This window comes from Camarhynchus parvulus, chromosome 28 (genome assembly GCF_901933205.1).
Source record: "Camarhynchus parvulus chromosome 28, STF_HiC, whole genome shotgun sequence".
Taxonomy (NCBI): Eukaryota; Metazoa; Chordata; class Aves; order Passeriformes; family Thraupidae; genus Camarhynchus; species Camarhynchus parvulus.
In genome coordinates, this window is record NC_044598.1 from 5,622,598 (window position 1) to 5,642,243 (window position 19,646).

General features: G+C 45.9%; 1 protein-coding gene across 1 annotated transcript in view; it reads right to left on the reverse strand.

Annotated features, from left to right (window-relative positions):
• The window catches only part of LMNB2 (lamin B2), a 36,487-nt gene extending 17,929 nt beyond the window's left edge, over positions 1-18,558 (reverse strand). Inside the window, exons 1-2 of the mRNA XM_030966572.1 lie at positions 18,272-18,558; positions 9,990-10,126 (exon numbers count right to left, since the gene is read on the reverse strand). Of these exons, the coding sequence (XP_030822432.1) occupies positions 9,990-10,126; positions 18,272-18,508 (374 nt within the window). The 5' untranslated portion in view covers positions 18,509-18,558. The remainder of the gene's footprint in view (positions 1-9,989; positions 10,127-18,271) is intronic.
• Positions 18,559-19,646: the final 1,088 nt, after the last annotated feature.

Below are 19,646 nucleotides of genomic sequence, written 5' to 3' on the forward strand. Positions count from 1 at the left end.
AAAAAACTGATTTGTTATGTGCTATAATCCTTCCTTGTTGCTGCTTAAGCTCACTGCTCTAGTCTCACACCACATGGGACAGAGGGAACAGTTCTTTTATTTTTTTCTCTTAAGTAACCACAGACAATTTTTCTCCTTTCCTTTCTTCACACTTCTAATCTATAGTTATGCAATTTGGACCTATGATCCATAAGCTGCTTTAAAAGCCCACAGAAATAAGTTTTAAGAGAATTCCTACTACATATAGACTTTTAAAAGCTCTGTATTCAATCTGCAACTCCAAACGTGGAAAAAAAACTATTATGTTTGCAAAGAGAAAAAAAAAAACTGAAAACCAGTGTTCTAGATTAATAGAAACCTTGCTACCCAGCCCAGATCCTGAAGCTTGGTTCCCAAAATCTTTATCACTTGTACTGTCTTCTTGAATTTCTGATTTGCCTGAATTGGCCAGAATTACTTAATGAAAATCCTCCATTATCGGGTATTGGTGTGTCCTACACACAGTGGTTTGCCTTTGGCTCATACAGTGGTTTACCAATGGTTTACATGGTTCAGCATGATGTGCTTCTTTCTCTAAGCTGACGTCTTTATTCTGTGATGCATTCAGCTTGTGTTTTCTCTCTGCATTTCATGGTGTAGATCTTAGACTTTGTTTTCATTTAACTGTAACCAATTTTTCTTATCATCAGTCCAATCTGTCACTGTGAATTCTGTTCTGCAACATATGTGCAGTGTCTTCACACTCAGCAGCTTGCTGGAGGCACAGACAAAACATGGCTTGTATTTAAAAGACAGTTATTCAGCAGTAGTCAGAAGGTCACAAGCGCTATGTTACACGTGTTGTAAAACAAGCCACTGTGCCTGTGTCACAACCAATCAGACCTGGGAGCCTTCTGCCTGTACAGGACTCAAAGGGCAAATGCTGCTTCACTCTGATCATGAACAGCAGTATGCACTCACACAGCCTCCTGCTTCCTCCCACCTGCAGAAGCCAGGCAGCAAGAGACTGTTTCCAGAGATGGGAATGAATAAAAGTGTTTGATGTACAGCTTGAACCATAGAGAATTCTTGACAGTGGTAAGTAACTTTGGCCCCCTCAAGGACACTGACAACATGGCAAGCCATTTTAATTTTTATTTTCACTTATAATTTTAGCCTGGTTTATTGCCTTCATGCAAAAACGTGACAGAGGTTTTACAATGGTACACCTGCTTTTGGGGGTCTCTGAGATTTTAAAAAGTTCCCACCAGCAGTCAATGCACCTGGTGAGATGTGTCAATGCTTCAAGGAACACCAAGTAACTCTCCAAGTAGGGTAACTCTTGAGAGCTCTTTTTTCCCCAGAAAGAGCCAAGTTTGCTCCAGGGAAATGTTTCAGTAACCACAGAATCACAGCACTGTTTGGGTTGGAAGGGACATTAAAGCCCATCTCATTCCAACCCTGTCATGCTCCAAGCCCTGTCCAACTTGGCCTTGAACATTTCCAGGACGGGGCAGCCACAACTGCTCTGGGTAACCTGTTCCAGGCCTTCACCCCCTCATCACAGGGAAGAATTTGTTCCTAATATCAAATCTAAACCTACTGTCTCTCAGTCTGAAGCCATGCCCTGTTGTTCTGTCCCTACTTATAGGTAGGTAGCAGGCAGAGGAAGCCACAGCATGACATTCACCCCTCTCAGAGCCAGGAGCTCCAGCAGGACTGCTATAACAAGCAAAATGATGGCACGTGACAGATACTGACCTTCAGACCTGGCTTGATCTTGGGAAAAGTGACACTGGTAAAGACAGGAACTGACACTTTCTGAACAAGAGGACAGGAGACTTTCCTTCACCACGTCATCAGAGTTACCTCTGCTATCAATGAATGGACCTTCACTTCACCAGGTCTGTTTCAACAGTCTTGTGGGAGGGTGGTGTTCTACCCAAGCAGAAGTTTTGTGCACCTCACCAGTAAATTAATTATTCCCATCCATACCTCCTCCACTTATCCCCTCCCTCCAGTAGTCAAAAGTTTTGTCAAACAGCTGAAGATGAAAACACAAACAATGGAAGCCATTACACAGCATACAGGATGGAACCATACATGCTACAGAATGAGAATGGCTATTTTTACAACAATATTTTAATTCTAGATTTAAAAATATGTCCCTACACCTGATATAAACATCTTTAAACAAAAATTAAGCTGTTCCTTACATCATATAAATGGTGTTTGAACATCCTAAAGATATTTAACTTTTTATAAAATGAAACCACCTAACTGCTTTATGAACCTAGTTATGAACTTGGTTCAAAAGAAAAAATTTTACACTCATGAGTTGCATTCAAGTACAAATAGTGGATACGTATATGTATGGTAGATGTTGTAAAATACACAGAATCACAGAATGGATGGAAGGGATCATAAATCTCATCTTGTTTCACCCCTCCCATGGACAGGGACACCTTCCATTAGACCGGGTTGTCTCCAAGCCCCATCCAGCCTGGCCTTGAACACTTCCACACAGCTGTGGGCAGCCACAGCTGGTTGGATATTATGTTCTTCCCCCAGAGGGTGCTGGGGCATTGAACAGGCTCCCCAGGGAATGATCACAGCCACAAGGCTTCTGGAGCTCAGTGAGAGTTTGGACAAGACTCTAAGGCACAGGGTGAGATTTTGGGGTGTCTGTGCATGGCCAGGAGTTGATTTGATGGTTTTTGTGGGGTCCATTCCAGCTCAGGATATTCCATGACTCTATGATTGAGTGCCTCACCCCCCTCACATGGAAGAATTTCTTTCCAATATCCCATCTAATGCTGCCCTATGTCAGTATGAAGCCATTCACCCTTGTCCTACCACTATTGCCTTGTCCCAGCCCCTCTCCCTCTCTTTGGAGCCCCTTTAGGTACTGGGAGAGGCTCTGAGGCTTCCCTGGAGCCTTCTCTTCTCCAGGTGAACACCCCCAGCTCTCCCAGACTGGCTCCAGTGCAGAGGAGCTTCAGCCCTCAAAACACCAGAACTTATGGCCTCCTCTGGACTCACTCCAGTAGCTTCACTTTATTCTGATGCTGGGTCCCCAGAACAGAACACAGTACTCTGGGTGGGCTTGAGGGGGCAAATCACCTCCCTCGACCTGCTGGCCACACTTCTTTTGATGCAGTTCAGGGTTTGATCAGCTTTCAGGGCTGCAAGTGCACACTGTTAGCTCAAATTCAGTTTTTCATCCATTGATACTTGTATCTCCTCAGGGCTGCTCTTGATCCATTCTCCACCCAGCCTGTGTCTGTGATGGGAATGACCCAACACATACGCAGAACCTTACACTTGGCCTTGATGAACTTCATAAGGTTCACACAGGCCTACTTCTCCAGCCTGTTCTCATCTCTTTAGATGGTATCCCTTCCCTTCAGTGCATCAGCTGCACCACACACGTTTTGGCTGGCTGCTTTCTTGTTAGAAGGAAGTGCTTCCCACCCCTTCCCCCCCTCATGCCCTAGTTTCACATTCAGTTTCAGGGTACCCTGGAAGTCTCACAGAGATGATGAGTTGGTGGCTCCTGAGATAATAGGAGCCAACAGGGAAATACAGTGAAATACTGCCAAGAAATTAAGGGGCATTCATCTAAGAAGACGATACAGCCAACAGTCCAGCTGTTTCTCTATACCAGTGCATGCAGGGTGGGCAATTAATCAGAGGAGCTGTAAGTCACTGTGCTACTGGGAAGCTGTGACCTAGTTGCTGGTGAAACTTGGTGGAATGAATCTCATGACTGGACTTCAACTATCAACAGCTACAAGCTGTCAAGAATGGATAGGTGAGGAAGGAGGGGTGGAGGGGTTACTCTCCCCAAGAAGTGGACTGAATGTGAAGGGCTGTCTCTAAAAAACAGCCATAAGCATTTTGAAAGCCTATGGGTAAGAATGAGAGACCAAGGCAACAATGGGAACCCTTGTGGTTGGCATCTACTCCTGGCTGACTGATCAACTGGAGCTTTTTTGCTCCAGCTACAGGAGGCATTGCACTCACAGACTCATCCTGCTGTGGGACCTCAACCATCCCAACATCTGCTGGAAAAGTAGCAGGGTGAGCTGTAGGCAATCAAGGAGGCTGTTGGAGAGTACTGAGGATAACTTGTCAAGCCAGGTAATAAATGGCTCTACCAGATCAGAGGAGATACTGGACCTGATGGTCATCAACACAAATGAGCCAATCAGTGATGTCAAGACAGGAGGCAGCCTGGGTTGCAGTGATCATGCAGTCCAGGAGTCTGCAGTCCTGAGAGACATGGGTCAAGTGAAGAGAAATGAAGAATGAATTTTAGGAAAACAAACTGCCTACTGTTCAAGGAGTTGGACAATAGCACCCGCTGGGAAACTGCCCTCAGGGACAAGGGAGAAGATTTTTTAGGAAATTTTCTACATCACAAGAGCTCTTGATCCTCAGGACTGGAAGGCCAGCAGGTGAAACTAAAAGGCAAGAACATAATGAAGAGGCAGTATTAGTATGGGTTGGTATCCTGGCAAAAGTATGGAGACATTGCCTGGTTGTGAAGGGATAGGGTCAGTAAGGTCAAGGTGCAGCTGAAGTTGAACTTGGCAAGGGACACCAAGAATAACAAGATCTTTTGCAGGTATGTTAGTCAGAAAAGGAAGGTCAAAGCAAGTGTACTTCTTCAATGAACAAGCCTGGCAAAGTGGTTCAGACGAGAAGAAGGGTACTCAACAACTATTTTGCCTCAGCCTTAAATGGCAATCTCTCCAGTAGATGGACCACAAAACAGGAGCTGGGAAGGCAAAATAGCTCACACTATAAGAAAAGGTTAGGCTTGTGACCACCTGAGAAACCTGAGTCCATTGGACCTGATAAGATGCACCCCAGAGTCCCAAGGAATTGGCTGATGTAGCTGCCAAGCCACTCCCCATGACATTTGGAAACTCATGGCAGTCACATGAAGGCCCAGGTAAAAGGGAAACATTGCACCCATTTTTCAAAAGGATGGGAAGGAGGACTTCAGGAGTTACTGACCTGCCAGCCACACGTCAGTACCTGGGAACATCATGGAACAGATCCTCCCAAAAGCTCTGCAAAGGCATACAGAGCACAGGGAAATGATTCAAGACATCCAGCTTCTCCAAGTTCTGCTTGACCAACCTAGTGGCCTGCCCCTGCCCACTGATGGAGTCACTTAACTGTGAGAGGGCTATGAATATTGTCTGTCTGGACAATATTTTGTAAGGCCTTTGATAAAGTCCCCCCACAAAATCCTTCTCTGATTGCACAGGTAAAATTAGACAAAGGCATCAATGAAGAAAAGTAGCGGGCATATGCATAAACACAAAGAATTCGAAAATTCAGAGCTAATTTGGCTTTTGTAAAGGAAGGCAAGGAGCATAATCAGGGGTAAAAACCCTGCACAGAAGGGCTCTGAGAGGGCCTTATTTCATCTCTGCCTAAAGAGGCCACAGCAAATATGGTTACCACAAAACACTTCTGAGTTCTGTAGCACTCCTGGCACTCACTGGGGTCTTGGGAGACATCTGATGTAAAATACTACCTGGAGCTTACCCTTCCTCACACATCAGCAGCTCAGAAGCACTCAAAATGCAACTGTGTTTGAGAAATTATTCATAAATAAAATACAGAAGAAGACATAGAACACTGTTATGGTACAATAACATCTTGAATACTGGCTGAAGTTACAATTCTGCAGCCTTCCTTCCCAAGAGGATACACTAAAAGAGTAAAAATGACAGAGAGGATAAAATGTTGATTGAAAGCACAAAGCAGCTTCAGGAGTAGAAGCAACTAAGTAGTAAGATGTTTCCACTTGAAAAAAAGAGATCATTAAAGAGAAAATCCTAGGAGATATGAAGAAGAATACAAAAAAAAAAGGGATAAATGAACAAATGAAAGGCAGATTGAACAATATGTTTATACAATACATAGATAAACTCAGAATCTCCTTGCTATGTCTAAGAACTCCACAAACAGCTGGTCTCAGAATACTGGTCACACTATGAAATGCAAATCTATGATGGCTATTACACAGAATCCAGCTGGACATCACAAAGTCCCTCAGCTGAAGAGAACTGTTGAAGACTGGAAGAGTATTCCAGAGCACTGTTGCTATGCATGTTACATTCTTCTCTTCTCTAGACAAATGGTTTTTAATAGAGATCAATTAACAGGCTAAGTAGACCTTTGGTCCGATTCAATACAAACTGTGAGGGCTGAAGAGCCAGCCAAAGAAGGGCTTGCTGCACTCCCCTGGAGGGCTAACCCCCGAGCCACGGACTTTAGGGTGAGTAAATATCACCCCAGAGGCCTCTGCAGTTCTATGTTAATCCCTTGATGCTCATTGGCCCCTCCCCTCATGCCCCACCCCTGAGCCCACATCCCATTGGTTACTGGTTTTGTCCTGCCCCTCGCCTTCCCTACATAAATCCCTGGTTTCCCCACTTCCGAGAGTTTCTGTTCCTACTTCCCTTTGCAGAGGTCCCTGCTTTTAATAAAGGCCACTACTCTGTGGAACACCATACAGAGCCCCAGTCTCTTTCTCCACATCAGCTGAGAGAAGAAGCCAGAGCTGATTATCACTGGGAGAAGGACATGCCTGTGCCCCTGAGCTGTCCTTCTCAGGACGCTCTTCAGGAAGGTCACGGCACCCTCAGCAGCACCCCGTTGCAACAAACAACTCTAGAAAAAGCCTTGGGATGCTTCTTCTTGACTTAGTAGGGAAAATGATATCCAATTATCTCAAACACTAAAAGTCCCCCAGAAAATATTACAACATTGGTAACACAGTAAGAGAAAAAAAATCTAAAATAAACAAATATGTGCCCCAGAATCCAAACCCTGGGAGTTGAATTTGCACTCATATGGAACCTTGGTGTAGTGTTATCTGTCAGTATTTGAACAAGATACAGAAAGACATAAGCAGAAGTGCTTCCTCTTACGTCCATTACATTGACAGAAAAACCTTGCTCTTTCCTAGACCACAGACTCTGTCCCAAATCCTTGTGCCCTATCCAAGACTCTTGATGCAGGCTGGTCAGCTGCTTCACAAGTTGAAATTGTGCAAGTGAACAGCTCCAGGAAGGAACTAAACACAGGGTAAGCCTCAGGCACCTTTGGGCACAAACTAGGCCTGATGCTACCACCTCCAAACCATACCCTTTGGCTTCCCTGGAGTATCTTCAGTGCCTTCAGGGCTTTCCATGCTCACAAACCCAGGCTTTGGGAGGAAAAAAAGAAATGGAGAATCTGCTAATAAACCAGGAGGTTGACTGTGATCCTGTGTTGTGAGGGAAGTCTATTATCTCCTATCCCAGCAACCCAATGTATTCCAAGCAAACAAAAGAATGGCAGTGTTTGGGATCGCTCCTGGCCAGACTCTGCTGGCATTCTTAAATCTCTCCTCTGTTATGAGCTTGAAAGAGAGAGAGAGAGGCAATAGTAGTGAATATAAACTTAGGCAATAACCTACTCTTCCACTACACGGTTCTCAAAGCAAGTTTGGTCTGAGATATGGTAATCACATATTCTCTGAACAGAAAGAGACTTACTTCTCTCCCAGGATTTTCCTGAGAAGCTATGAGAAAGCTCAGAGAGAACAATTCTTATCTTAATCTCTGCACCTGTTGTTGTGCGCATGTGGAATGTGTTACGGAGATTGTTTACCAAAAGGTAGTTTCCTAATTGGACTCTGGTGATGGTGTTTTGATGCACTGACCAATTGGATCCACGTGTGTGTATCAGACTGTCTGGCAAGGGTGAAGGGTTTTTTATACAGTATAGTGTAGTGTAGTGTAGTCTAGTATAGCTTAATAAAGCATTTGATCAGCCTTCTGCAATCATGGAGTCAATGCTCATTATTCCCTGTTCAGGGGCCCACTGCTACAATACTGAGAGAAGCACTATCTGATCATCAGCATAGACAGGGAAGCTTCAGTAATGAGCTAGATGTCAAATGAACACTGCAACTCAGACAAAAAATTGAAAGTTTCACTTACGAGAGTCATATTTAAAATCTGGCCACATCACAAGCTAAACACCCCACAAACACTCCAAGAACATTACAAGCATCTCAATGGACTGGAAGAAATTAAGTAGAAGAAACTCTGAAGCTGAGGAATTCAACTCTACTGCTATGAACTGTAAACAGAGAGAAACTCAGAAAACCAGGAATTTTTTCCTCATCTATTGCAGAAGACAAGCAAACAAAAAGCTGAAGTTAGTTTGGTCATTGAAGTGACTGGTAAGGGGCAACTCAGTTGTCCAGACAACGGCTGAGGGGGGTGATCCAAGGGAAAACACTATCTCCATCACTTTACATGCACAATTTCCCACCACAAAGTATTTGTACAATCTCTTAGGGCTATCAAAAGTCTAAAAAACAGGAATCAACTGGATTCTCATTATCTGCCAAGTGAAGATACTTCTTACAAGGATACCTTAATCAAAACAGAAATATGAGAGGTGAACCAATTTCCCAAATTTCCCAGTTGCTACTGTTGCTCTCTTATGGAGCTTGCTTTAAAAGCCAAGCAAGAAGAGTACCTGCTATCACAAGATGAGAGAGACAACCTTAGAGTCCATGTGCCATGCACACGCCAACTGCCATGCAAAATACACTATCCAAAATAAATGCCAAGACTGCTGGCCGGAGGCTTTGAAGTGAATATACAGTCCCAACAGGAACATCCCAGTAGGGCTGGGTGGGATTCACCTCACTGCACTTCAGGGGTTTTACTGCTGACCTAGTTACCAGAGGAGTTTTTCATGGTTAACAAAAGCTGAGCTAACCAAGTCCACAAATACCAGCACACAGCTTGCCTGACCACATGCAGGCCTATGGTATTGGCTGTACTTCAACAGACTTTACACCAACTCAAATGCAGATGCTTACACTATCGCTATTTCATGTTTGGACAGATGTTTTAGGGCAAATTCCAAAAATATCTCCAATGGCTGACTTTAAAAAAAGGGCCCAGCAGAGAAAATGAGTACCCAGTGATATAGCAAAATTTACAGAGAAAATGTGAAATACTTTATTATAAATTAACTAGCTAGTCAAAAAAAAAAAAAGACAGGGGAGGGAAACATTTAAGTCCTTTCATAACCACTTAGTTGCAAATGAAGAGATGAGAGACTTACAGTAGGCCTTAGTGGCACTGCCACATTAAAACCTATTTTATGGCTGACAACATTGATAAACAGGTGATGTACATAATGACCTGCTCAGGAAAAATCTGTAATTCCCAAATCTTATATATTAAAATAGGTAGCAAAATTCAATTAGAAGCAAAATTGATTTTTCCACTATATATATTAATTTTTAAATGAAGTTTCTACTGCTAAACAGTATTTGATTACAAATAATTCCCATGGGAATTGAAATAATGGATTCTACTTGGTTTCAGGAACTAGTTTATTATGCCAATTTTCTGTGATACAAACTGAATGGCAGTTTAAAAAAAATTAAGTCAGTACAAGGTCTTCTCCCAGCACATTTACATTGTAGCCTCATGTCTTTTCAAGGCAACACTGCTTCCATATTCCCAAACTGCTCAAGGCCAACCCCCTCCCTTTTCTTCCACTTCTCCCATCACTCATACAGTGAACCAGACAATAAAAATCATTAATGAACCCTCCTTGGATGGATCAATTTTAATCTAGATCTCTTTCTCAATCCAGTTTACCGAGCAGCTGCACACATGCACATTCATGTAAGGGGAGGCAGGACAGGACAAAGCAGGTACAGCCATTTGCTTGAGTCTCACATCACATGACATTCATCTAATATTTACAAATACACTTGTGTATATACTGCTGGAATTATGTGCTCTGACCAGCTGTACCAACAAGCTGAAGGATTTTCCCTCTGACAAACCTGTATCTTCTCATGGATCTGCTTCCAGGAGGTGTTTTAAGAAGCATCATTAGTATCATTTCCACAGCAAATATTGCCCGTTCTAATTGTAAGAAAAGAAATTTAATACCCTCCTCACCTTTTATTGAACTCCTCAAGTTCTGCTCTCAGTTTTCCTATTTCAATTTGTAATCTAGCCCTCTCCTTGGCAGTTTCATCCAGAACTCTTCGAGCATCAGCCAGTTCAGACTCATAGAGACTCTTGATTCCACTCACCTAAGGGGAAAAAAAAAGCATTTGAGTGTGTTAAGTATTTGTGTGTTGTAACATCACAACAACTATCAAAGAACTGAAACATAGGACCAGGTTACACACAAGTTTCTTTGAAAAAGGGTGTATGATATGATTTCTGCCATTTAAGAACATTCTATACTGAACATTTTCAATTAACAAGCAACCCAAAGATTTAGTTTTTATTACCAATGCAACAAAACATACTATGTTTGAAATGTCCAAACCTTCCCAAGAGATAAACTGAACAAGATCAGTGCACCTTTACAATATTAACTTCAATTATTTGCCCTTATTCCCAATACTGCTGCTTTGGGAGATTTTTTTTTTAAACACTTGAAGACATTTTGTGGAATACAAGCCCAAGGACCCATTTTGACTCTGCTGTTCTTCCACTACAAAGGGTCTGAAACCACATGAACTACAGAAATGTGAACTGTTCAGAAATGAGCTTCCACTCTTGTTCTCTATCTCAGAGGATAAAGAACTACAGACTTCTTCCTGTCCCAAAATAACCTATCATATAATCAGTAATACAGACTGCATGAGGCACCTTGAAGTCTGCTATACCTTTATATTTTTTACAAGACAAGATTATTTGAAAGTTATTTCAGACAGCTAAAATGTACAGACCATGTAAGATTGCTACTTTTGCTTCTGTGAAAGGATGCCAGAACAACTTTCATAGAATCATAGAATATGCTGAGTTAGACCTGTCAAGACCATCGAGAGTCCAACTCCTAGCCCTGCACAGGGCACCCCAACAATTCTACACTGTGCCTGAGAGTGTTACCCAAGTGCTCCCTGAGCTCTGGCAAGCTTGGTGCTCTGAGCACTTCCCCGGAGAGCCTGTCCAGTGCCCAATCACCTCCTGGGAAGAAACCTTCTGACATCCCACTAAACCTCCCCCGACTCAGCTCCATGCTGTTTCCTCAAGCTCTCTCATTGGTCCTGAGAGTGTACAGACTGGTACCTGCCTCTCATGAGGAGGCTGAAGACTGCATTGAGGTCTCCCCTCAGTCTCCTCCAGGCTGAACAAACCAAGTGCCCTCAGCAGCTCCTCATACACCTTCCCCATCCTTGTGGCCCTTCTTTGGACACTCCTCTACTAGCTTAATGTTTTTATACTGTGGTGCCCAAAACTGCCCCCAGAACTCAAGGTGAGGCTGCTCCAGTGCAGAGCAGAGAGACACAATCCCCTCCCTCACCCAGCTGGCGTGATGCCCCTAAGGACATGGCTGGCCCTCCTGGCTCCAGGGCACTGCTGACTCAGATCCAACTTGCCATCAGCCAGAACCCCCAGGCCCCTTTCTGTAGCCTCTCTTCAGCCTCTCATTCCCCAGTCCATCCACACAGCCATGGCTCCCTCATCCCAGGGGCAGCATCTAGCACTTGTCCTTGTTAAGCTTCACATGGTTGGTGATTTCCCATCTCTCTGGTTGGTCAGCAATTCTCTGGAGGGCCTCTTTGCCCTTGCAGGTGTTGACAGCTCCTCCCAATTTAATGCCATTGGCAAACTTTCTTAGAATCTCTCTGAGTCCTGCATCCAAGGATCATTGATGAAGATGTTGATGGGCTGAGGTTGGAGACCCATGGCACTCCACTTGCGACCAATGTCAGCCTGATGTCCCTCCATCACTATAACCCATTGTGCCCAACTTGTGAGCCAGTTCCTCACCCAGAGTGTGACAGGGTTATCCAGCTTTATGCTGGACATTTAGTCAGGTGGATCCCGTCTCTCTGAAGCAGTTGTGAATCCTGAAAGGCAGTTCCATGGTTAAAGAATCAAAGAATGACTTGGGTTGGAAAAGACCTTAAAGCCTGTCTCATTCCACCCCCTGCAATGTGCAGGGTCACCTTCCACTATCCCTGGTTGTTCCAAGCCTCAGTCTGGCCTGAACACTTCCAGGGATGGGGCAGCCACAGCTTCTCTGAAGAGAGAGCAGAGGTGCAGAATCCCCCCTCCCCTGCTGCCCACACTGGGGGCTCAGCCCATCACAGAGGTAGTTTCTGGGGGCTAGTGCCAATGGTCAGAGCAGGTTCAGCCCCTCACCCACCAACACCCCCAAGTCCTTCTTCCCAGCGGAACTCTCAATTCGTTCTCCACCCAGCCTAAATTTGCACCTGGGTTTTGTTGTAGAATCCAAAACCCTGCTGCCAACAGCAGTTGTGTAATCCAGAGTTGATCTGCAGGATCTGCTTGGCTATCCTCAAGTCCTTCACTCTCCCCACACCACCTGTGCTCTGATGCCAATGTCTTTCGATTCCTCCCTAGGAATGGAAAATGTGACCCCTTCTCCCCAAATTATTATAACTTTGAAATTATGGGACTTTCAGGCAAAGGTATGGGAAAATGAGTAACAGTCCTTTAGTAGTATGTTTATGTATAACAAGGCAAACAAACAACAGCAGCAGCAACAACAAACAGAACCACAGACCCAGTCCCGGCCCCAAGCACAGACCCAGCCCCAAGCACAGAGCAGTCACCAGCCCCAAGCACAGACCCAGCCCCAAGCACAGACCAGTCCCGGCCTCTCTCGGCACTTTCCCCTTTGGTGCAGTTCCGGGCACAGCCGGCAGGGGCGCCGGTGGCTCCCGGCCGGGGGGGGGCAGGTGCGATGATTCCCCCGCGGCTGCAGGGGGCGCTGTGGCGCCAGCTCGGCCGCCTCTCCACATGGCAATGGCAGTTGAGAGAGAGGGAGAGAGAGAAGGGGCTTTCTTTGCAAACCCTCAGTGGGCAGCCGGTCTCAGCACCACTTGGAAAGCTGAATGGCCTGGAGCAGAAACTTCGGAGCAGCAAGCTGAAACAGCAGCAGTAGGCACACCCAGAGTGGCAAACACAGTGTAGCAAAAACTCAGGAGCTGTGCCAGGAGAGGCAGGGGTCAGGCAGACCCGGGAGACACCTCCTCAAAGGGGCTCAGGGTTCCAGGTTTTCCCCGGAGGCACCCAAGCAGATAATGACGGTCCTTCCCAGTGAGGTTGGGTGTTGAAAAGGTCACAGTTCAATGGCCGCTCTTATAAGCAAAGGCTCACCCTTGGTAGTAGAAGCAGTGCAGGACAGAACTTTGCGGTGGCAGTGAATTCTCCTTGCAGTAGCAGCAGCCCGTCTGCCTTCCAACCCTGAGACTGAGTGAGAAGCTGAGCCCAGTCCCTGAGCCCCCAGCCAAAATCTCATAGTGTCTCTGAATTCTCAAGAGAAAGCCCCCCACCACAGGGACTGCAGCTACCTGCAACCCCTCCCCACATCTTGGCCACATCCTTTGTCTTTCTCAAGTATCTATAGTTCCAGTCTCTTAGGCAACAAATGAGAAAAAAAAATCGTAAGAGAAAGAAAAGGGGGAAAAAACCAACAACAAAACAAATAAACAAACAAACAAAATAAAACAAAAAAGCCAAACAAAAAAAAACCCAAACAAAACCCACCCCTAACCTCCAATGATCACCCAGAGCCATGCAGTTATGTTTGATACTCTTCAGGTCCTTCTTGCCACTAGCACTGGTCCCTGTATTGAAAAGCAGAAGGGATGAAACTCATTTGCCCTGTGAGCTTCAGCAGTCTCTCTACAGTGTCCAGAATACAAGCCCTGGGAAGCAGCAACAAACCTTCCCAGGTGACAGGTTACGCCAAGTGAAAATGGAAACCCCATCTGAAGGCAACAGAAAAACCCTAAAATGCTCAGCACAAAACAAAAGGACATGCTGCAGCCCAATCCACTTCATGTCCATGCGCCCAAGCGTAAATCTTCCTGCACAGAGGCCAACCTGGACACCCTCATTGCACTACAAATGTGCTTTCACTTTTTTACCCTCTCTTTTGCTGGCAAAAGAGCCTGTGAGTTTGTAATTGGGCAACACAGGGAACAAGGAAATAGAAAAAGAAAACAGAGATGCTTCCATAGCAGACTGAAAGACACAGCTGCTGGATGCTCTCACCTACCTGTGCTGGGAGCATTCAAAGCTCACTAGGCAGTGGGTCAAGGGCAGATATACTGACACAGACCCTCCCAAAGCAACCCCACTTGAGAAAAGCTGCAAGGTGTCACTCAGTGAAGACTTGAAATACGTCAAGAAGGCACTGGACCAACATGCTAGGCAAGAAACACGTTCCAGCCAACCACAAGTGACTCCAGACAAATTTGCTGAGGAAACGTTAATCTCATAAGAATACATTAACGTGCAAAGCACAAGTGTATTCCCACCAGGTGCGGCTCAGCATGTTCTTATTTAGCCAGTTATAGATTGACAAAGGACTGCCAGTCAGCTATGGCTCAGGCCCACCAAAAATATCAGTCAAGTTCTCAAAACAATGAAGATGTGTGTTATGTCACCTCCCAGATGACATCTACAGTGCCAGAAAACCATTTAGCCCAATATTTTAGAGGATGCAACTTGAGTGACCCAACGACCACAGCAGCATCTAAGCATGTATTTTGCAGGTGACAACCAGGCAACACCAGACGCTCATATCCCGGTCAGGACAGTAGCTCTGGCCACCACACATGGTGCACACAAAGGGCATGGTAGCTCCAACACTGGCAGGTAAGAGGAAACCATGTGAGATTGCAGCCACCTGCACTCACACAGAGATGGGAAGACACGAGTGAAGAGGGAACCCCACAGATCCTCTTTTTGTTACTAGGGCAATTGCTGTCAGCAGCTGAGGCTCCCAAGGATCTTATTTTTCTAATTCTCCTTTGAGAGGGTGAGCACAGTGGGGTGTCCTCAGAACAGCGCAGTAATCCATCCTGTCCCCATCAAAACATCTGTTCCAGAAGGCTACAACCATAAGCACTACAGAAGAGAGCAGGGAGTCAGCAAAACAGAACTGAGGAGAGCTCTAGGACTGTTCTCTTAGCTCTTCCAGTATGTCCCCTCCCAGCCTCACAAGTAAGATTATTGCAACAGTGACCCCAACACAGTGAGAATAGCATCAGTCATGTACTAAGGATGTAGAAAAACAAGGGAATGAGCTCAATTTCTCTTCTGACACAGGCTAACTTACACAAGGGCAGTGATGGAGGAAAGCAAACAGAGAAGGAATGAGGACAGTTAGAGGTTCCCTCAGCCACATCTGCAAACTTCTTTTTTGCATTTGTCTGAGGGCTTACAGTATACCCTTTTTATTTGTCTAGGTGCCTACTGCATACAAGTAAAGCAGCATTGGACAGGGTTAGGAAAAAGGCTATAATTAATAAAGAACTAAAGATTAATCAACTGCAAAGCTCCTTTTCTCTGCTCTTAAGAGATGGCAGCCCTGTGTTCATCAAAAAGAACAGGAATTATATTGTTCTAAGACCATGCTGAGACTGCCACACAAACAGCTGCTTTCTGCAATCTTGTTCAAATTGGTAGTTGAAACAACGAGGAAAAAGAACATCCTGATCAACTGATGATTAAAAAATCTCTGGCAGAACAATAACTACACTCCTTGCCTGATCAGCATCAGTAGAACTTCTCTCATCTAGAAGACACTACCCTAAACCAGAACTTTGAGCACAGATCAAAACTGTTCCCATACATGCAGGGTTGGGGCAGGGGGTGTCAGGAACGGTCACCCATTACTCAGGACATGTCATGTCAGTAAATAACAGTCTCTGCCAGCTCAGGTATGGTCCCTGTGGAATACTTGAGTGACAAGCAAAGAACAAATATCTCTCTCATGATAACCATGGTTCCGTATACTGCTTGCCATAGCTGTCCTTAACTTTGAGAAATCCACCTTTGATCATGGACCCCATCATCTGCTCTCTAGGCAAAAGTCTCAGGTAGTAACCAATAGGCCATTGGTGAGCAGTGCTTCCTGTCTGCTTCCCACAATGTGCATGATACCACCTACCACAGCGGCAGGTGACATCTTCTGCCATAACCAAAGAAAAGCCAAAAATAACAAAAAATTCAATTAGCTTTTATAAACAGTAAATAAGATCGGACTCAAATTTTTACACACTTGAGGACAACAAACGGGAATTTTCATTTTGAACACTGTGGAAAAAGAAAATAGTCTCCTATAAGCATGCAGAGCTTAGATGCTTACATATATAAAGATTTAATAATGCAGAGAGAACAGTATGCAAATTTCACTGGACTATGTTTAACTGCACTTCTACACAGAAGTTAGAGCTGCTTTGGGGTTTGTTTGGCGGGAGGTTGTGGGATTTGGAGGGTTTATTTTTAATTAATATCTTATTTCACACTAAGCCTAATCATTTTATGAAGGCAAATTCCAACAGTTAATAATTGTTGGAATTTGCTGAATTACCAGCAGAAAATCCAATTTACTAGGTTGGTCCCAAAAGTGAAAGGACAGGATTCTCCCATTCCAGTAAACAGAAAATCTGACAACTATGTGAAGGCTTACTGCTTCTACAGTCCTAAACCAATGTCCACTACCCAGCACTAAAACAATAAAACTACGAAGTTTCCTTCTGTGGACATATGTAAAGAATAAATAAACCTTCCTAAAGGGATGAGGAAAGTATTTAACAAAGGTGGTCCAGAGACAAGCCAAACCATCAGTGCCAAAGAGCTTGATAAATCCCGAAGAAGTTTGTTATGTCTGAGGATTAAGACCTTTTTGAAGTCTGGATGAAAAAAACAGAGGCAGAAAGCTCAAAGTAACTAAAAGGTTCCTATCAATATTCTCAAGGTTATTTTCTGATTATGCATCAGAATACTTTTCAGAATTGCTCATACAGTATGCTGTTGCAAACTGGTTTAAACTCATGTTAAAAGTCTAATGATATTATATCAACGTTGTCTGCTTGTCCTCTTACTCTTGCACATGTGTACCACCAATAGAACTACATTCTCCCTCTCACGTTTCAAAGGGATACTCCTTCTAGCCTCCAGCGATCTACAGCTTAGAAGTTCCCTAAATTAGATGTCTTTATTTTGTTTATAGCATGATTTCACACGGTAAATTATGTTTCATGCTTAGAAATAGCTAGCGATTTTGAAAGCATGGAAGTTACAATATATCATTGAGTGATACAAAGGGACTTTAAAGGTACTTCTGGTTTGGGCATACATGCACTGATTGCAGGTACTCCAAACCCTCCCCAGATAAGACATTATAACATCTGCTCTACTTAAACTAAATTAAATAAAATCCTCCTTCCAACACCCCGAGCATCATCAAATCAGCATCTCAAGGGGTGAAAAAAGGAAAAAGACCAAAAAAATTAAAAGCTACACAGTGGCACAGCGATCCATCACATCCCAGAAGTTACAGTCCAGGCTGTTTATTGATAGACTTTCCAGAGCACCTTAACATCATCTCAGTGGTGGGACACCGCACCTTGCTGAGGGGGTTTGGGCTTGCCCAGGACGGGACTGTCCCCGGTGTGTCACCGACTACATCCTTCCGCCACAGGGGAAGGAGAGCACCGCGGAAAGCAGACGCCACAGAATAGGGAAAAGCAAAGCTTAGGAAAAAAATCATGCAGTTTTGCTTCCAAAATTCGAGGAAACAAATCAGAGTCGCTTACACGGACTTGATTCCGAGTATTTACGGAGTCTGTAAAAGACTTCCTACGGTCAGAGGCAAAGCCAGTCCAAACCCTTTCGAATCTCCCACCCCACTGCATCAGCCGCCAAGACAGAGGCCGTAGGGGACACCCAACAAGCCGGTACCAGAGTACGCGTGTGCTGTGGGCGCGGGGCATTGGAGGGCTCGGACCGCCCGCGACCCTGGCCGAGCCTCGCCCGCGGCTAAGGGACCCGCAGCGGCTTCGCGCTGCGGCCCGGCCGGTGCGGGAGCCGCCAGTCCCGCCTGCGGCGCCGTGTTCGCCCCGCTCCCGCCACCGGCACGGGCTCCTCCCCGTGCCGAATCCCGGCCTCAGACGCCTTCAGTGTGTCGCCAGTAGCCCCTTAGCGCGACACCGCGGCCAGAGAGCCCCCGGCCGCCTCGAGGGGTCGCGCGGGTAGGTGCTGGGTCTTCACGGCCCCCGCTCCCCGCGCGGCGGCCGGGCATGGCGCGGCGGCCACACGGAGCCGCCACAGCGCACCGCGCGCCGCGCAGGGAACGGGCGGGAGCTGGCCAGGCGAGTCCCGGGCCGCGGACCCGCCCCGGGATGGAGGCATGGGGCGCCACAGGAGCAGTCGCTGCTCGCCCCCAACTCCGGCCGTACCTCCCGGGTGGTGACCTCCTCCTTCTCTGATATCTTCAGCAGCAGACGGTCGTTCTCCAGCTCCAGTGCCCGCACACGGTCAATGTAAACGGCCAGGCGGTCATTGAGCTGTCGCAGCTCCTCCTTCTCCTGCAGCCGGGAGATGCGGGTCGGCGACAACGGGGTCCCGCCGGGAGTGCCGCGGCTCGGAGTGCCTGACATGGCGCTGGGCTGACGGGCAGGCGGGCAGCGACTCATTCAATCCCGCCGCACCGGGGGAGGGAGCGCTAAGATGGCGGGCGGGCGGCCCCTTGCGCCGCGGCGCCGCCTGGGACATGCAGTCCCGGCGCCAAGATGGCCGCAGGTGCAGCAGTGCCCGCCATTTTGCGCCCGATCGGGGCTCGGGGGTGCCGTTCGGGCTGCGCGTCAAGGACAGAACTGGGCTGGGGCTGGTTCTGAAGCGAAGAGGTTTTGGTGCCAACTGCGGAAGGGACCGGAGCGACCAACAGGACTGACCTTCACCCGCTCCTGGTGGAGCAGCAGCCCGAATCCCGCGCGGGGCTCAGGCCTGTGGGCGGACGGGTTCTCTGAAAGGGTGTGTTTGTGTGTTTTCACTGTATATCGGCCACAGCCGCCTGTGCGCTGTGTGATTTTGCCTTTCTTTGCTGTCGGCTCTGCACAGGCCAGGGTCCAGCTCTGTGCTGAAATGGAGAAAACATGGATTGGACGTCCCCAAGGCTGATATTTTTAGGAGTGCCTAAAGAGATGCTTTTTGACTACTTTAGTCAAACTTTGTACAAACTAAAATTCACTGAGGAGTTTTCTGTTCCTGAATATTTGGAGCAGTATTTTCCCCCAAAACCTCAGATTCTGTCAATTCTTGCACATTAACTAGTATAAACTAGATTACTATTCCCAAAAGCTGTTCCTGGTCTAGTGCCTTTCAGCTGAGGGAGCTGGAGGGAGGGCTGAGAAAAAGGAGAAGTTGAAAAAACAGACTGAAAAGTCTGTCATCTGTATGAAGAGCAAAGAGAAAAAGTAGCAAGAGCATTACGCAGAGGTGGGAGTATAGGTCTGGATAGAGAAACTGGAAAGACAGCAAGAAAATACAGCATACAATGTGAAAACTTAGGGACCCAGTGTGAGAAAGTAGGTAGTAGTTATTTGGTCTCAAAATAGAACTAAAACGATCTTCATGTGAAATCCTAGTATCAAGTACACCTCAAACTGGAAAGCCTTAGAATAAACCCAGGAATTCTGGATGCTTAATATCCATGTGGGCAAAAGCTGTTAAGTCTCTAGCAATCACTGCATAAATCACAGGTTTTCACCTGAATGTGCTTGCCTCAAAATGTCCATCTGGTACAAAACTATTTGTCCTGGTTGTGTGAGACAG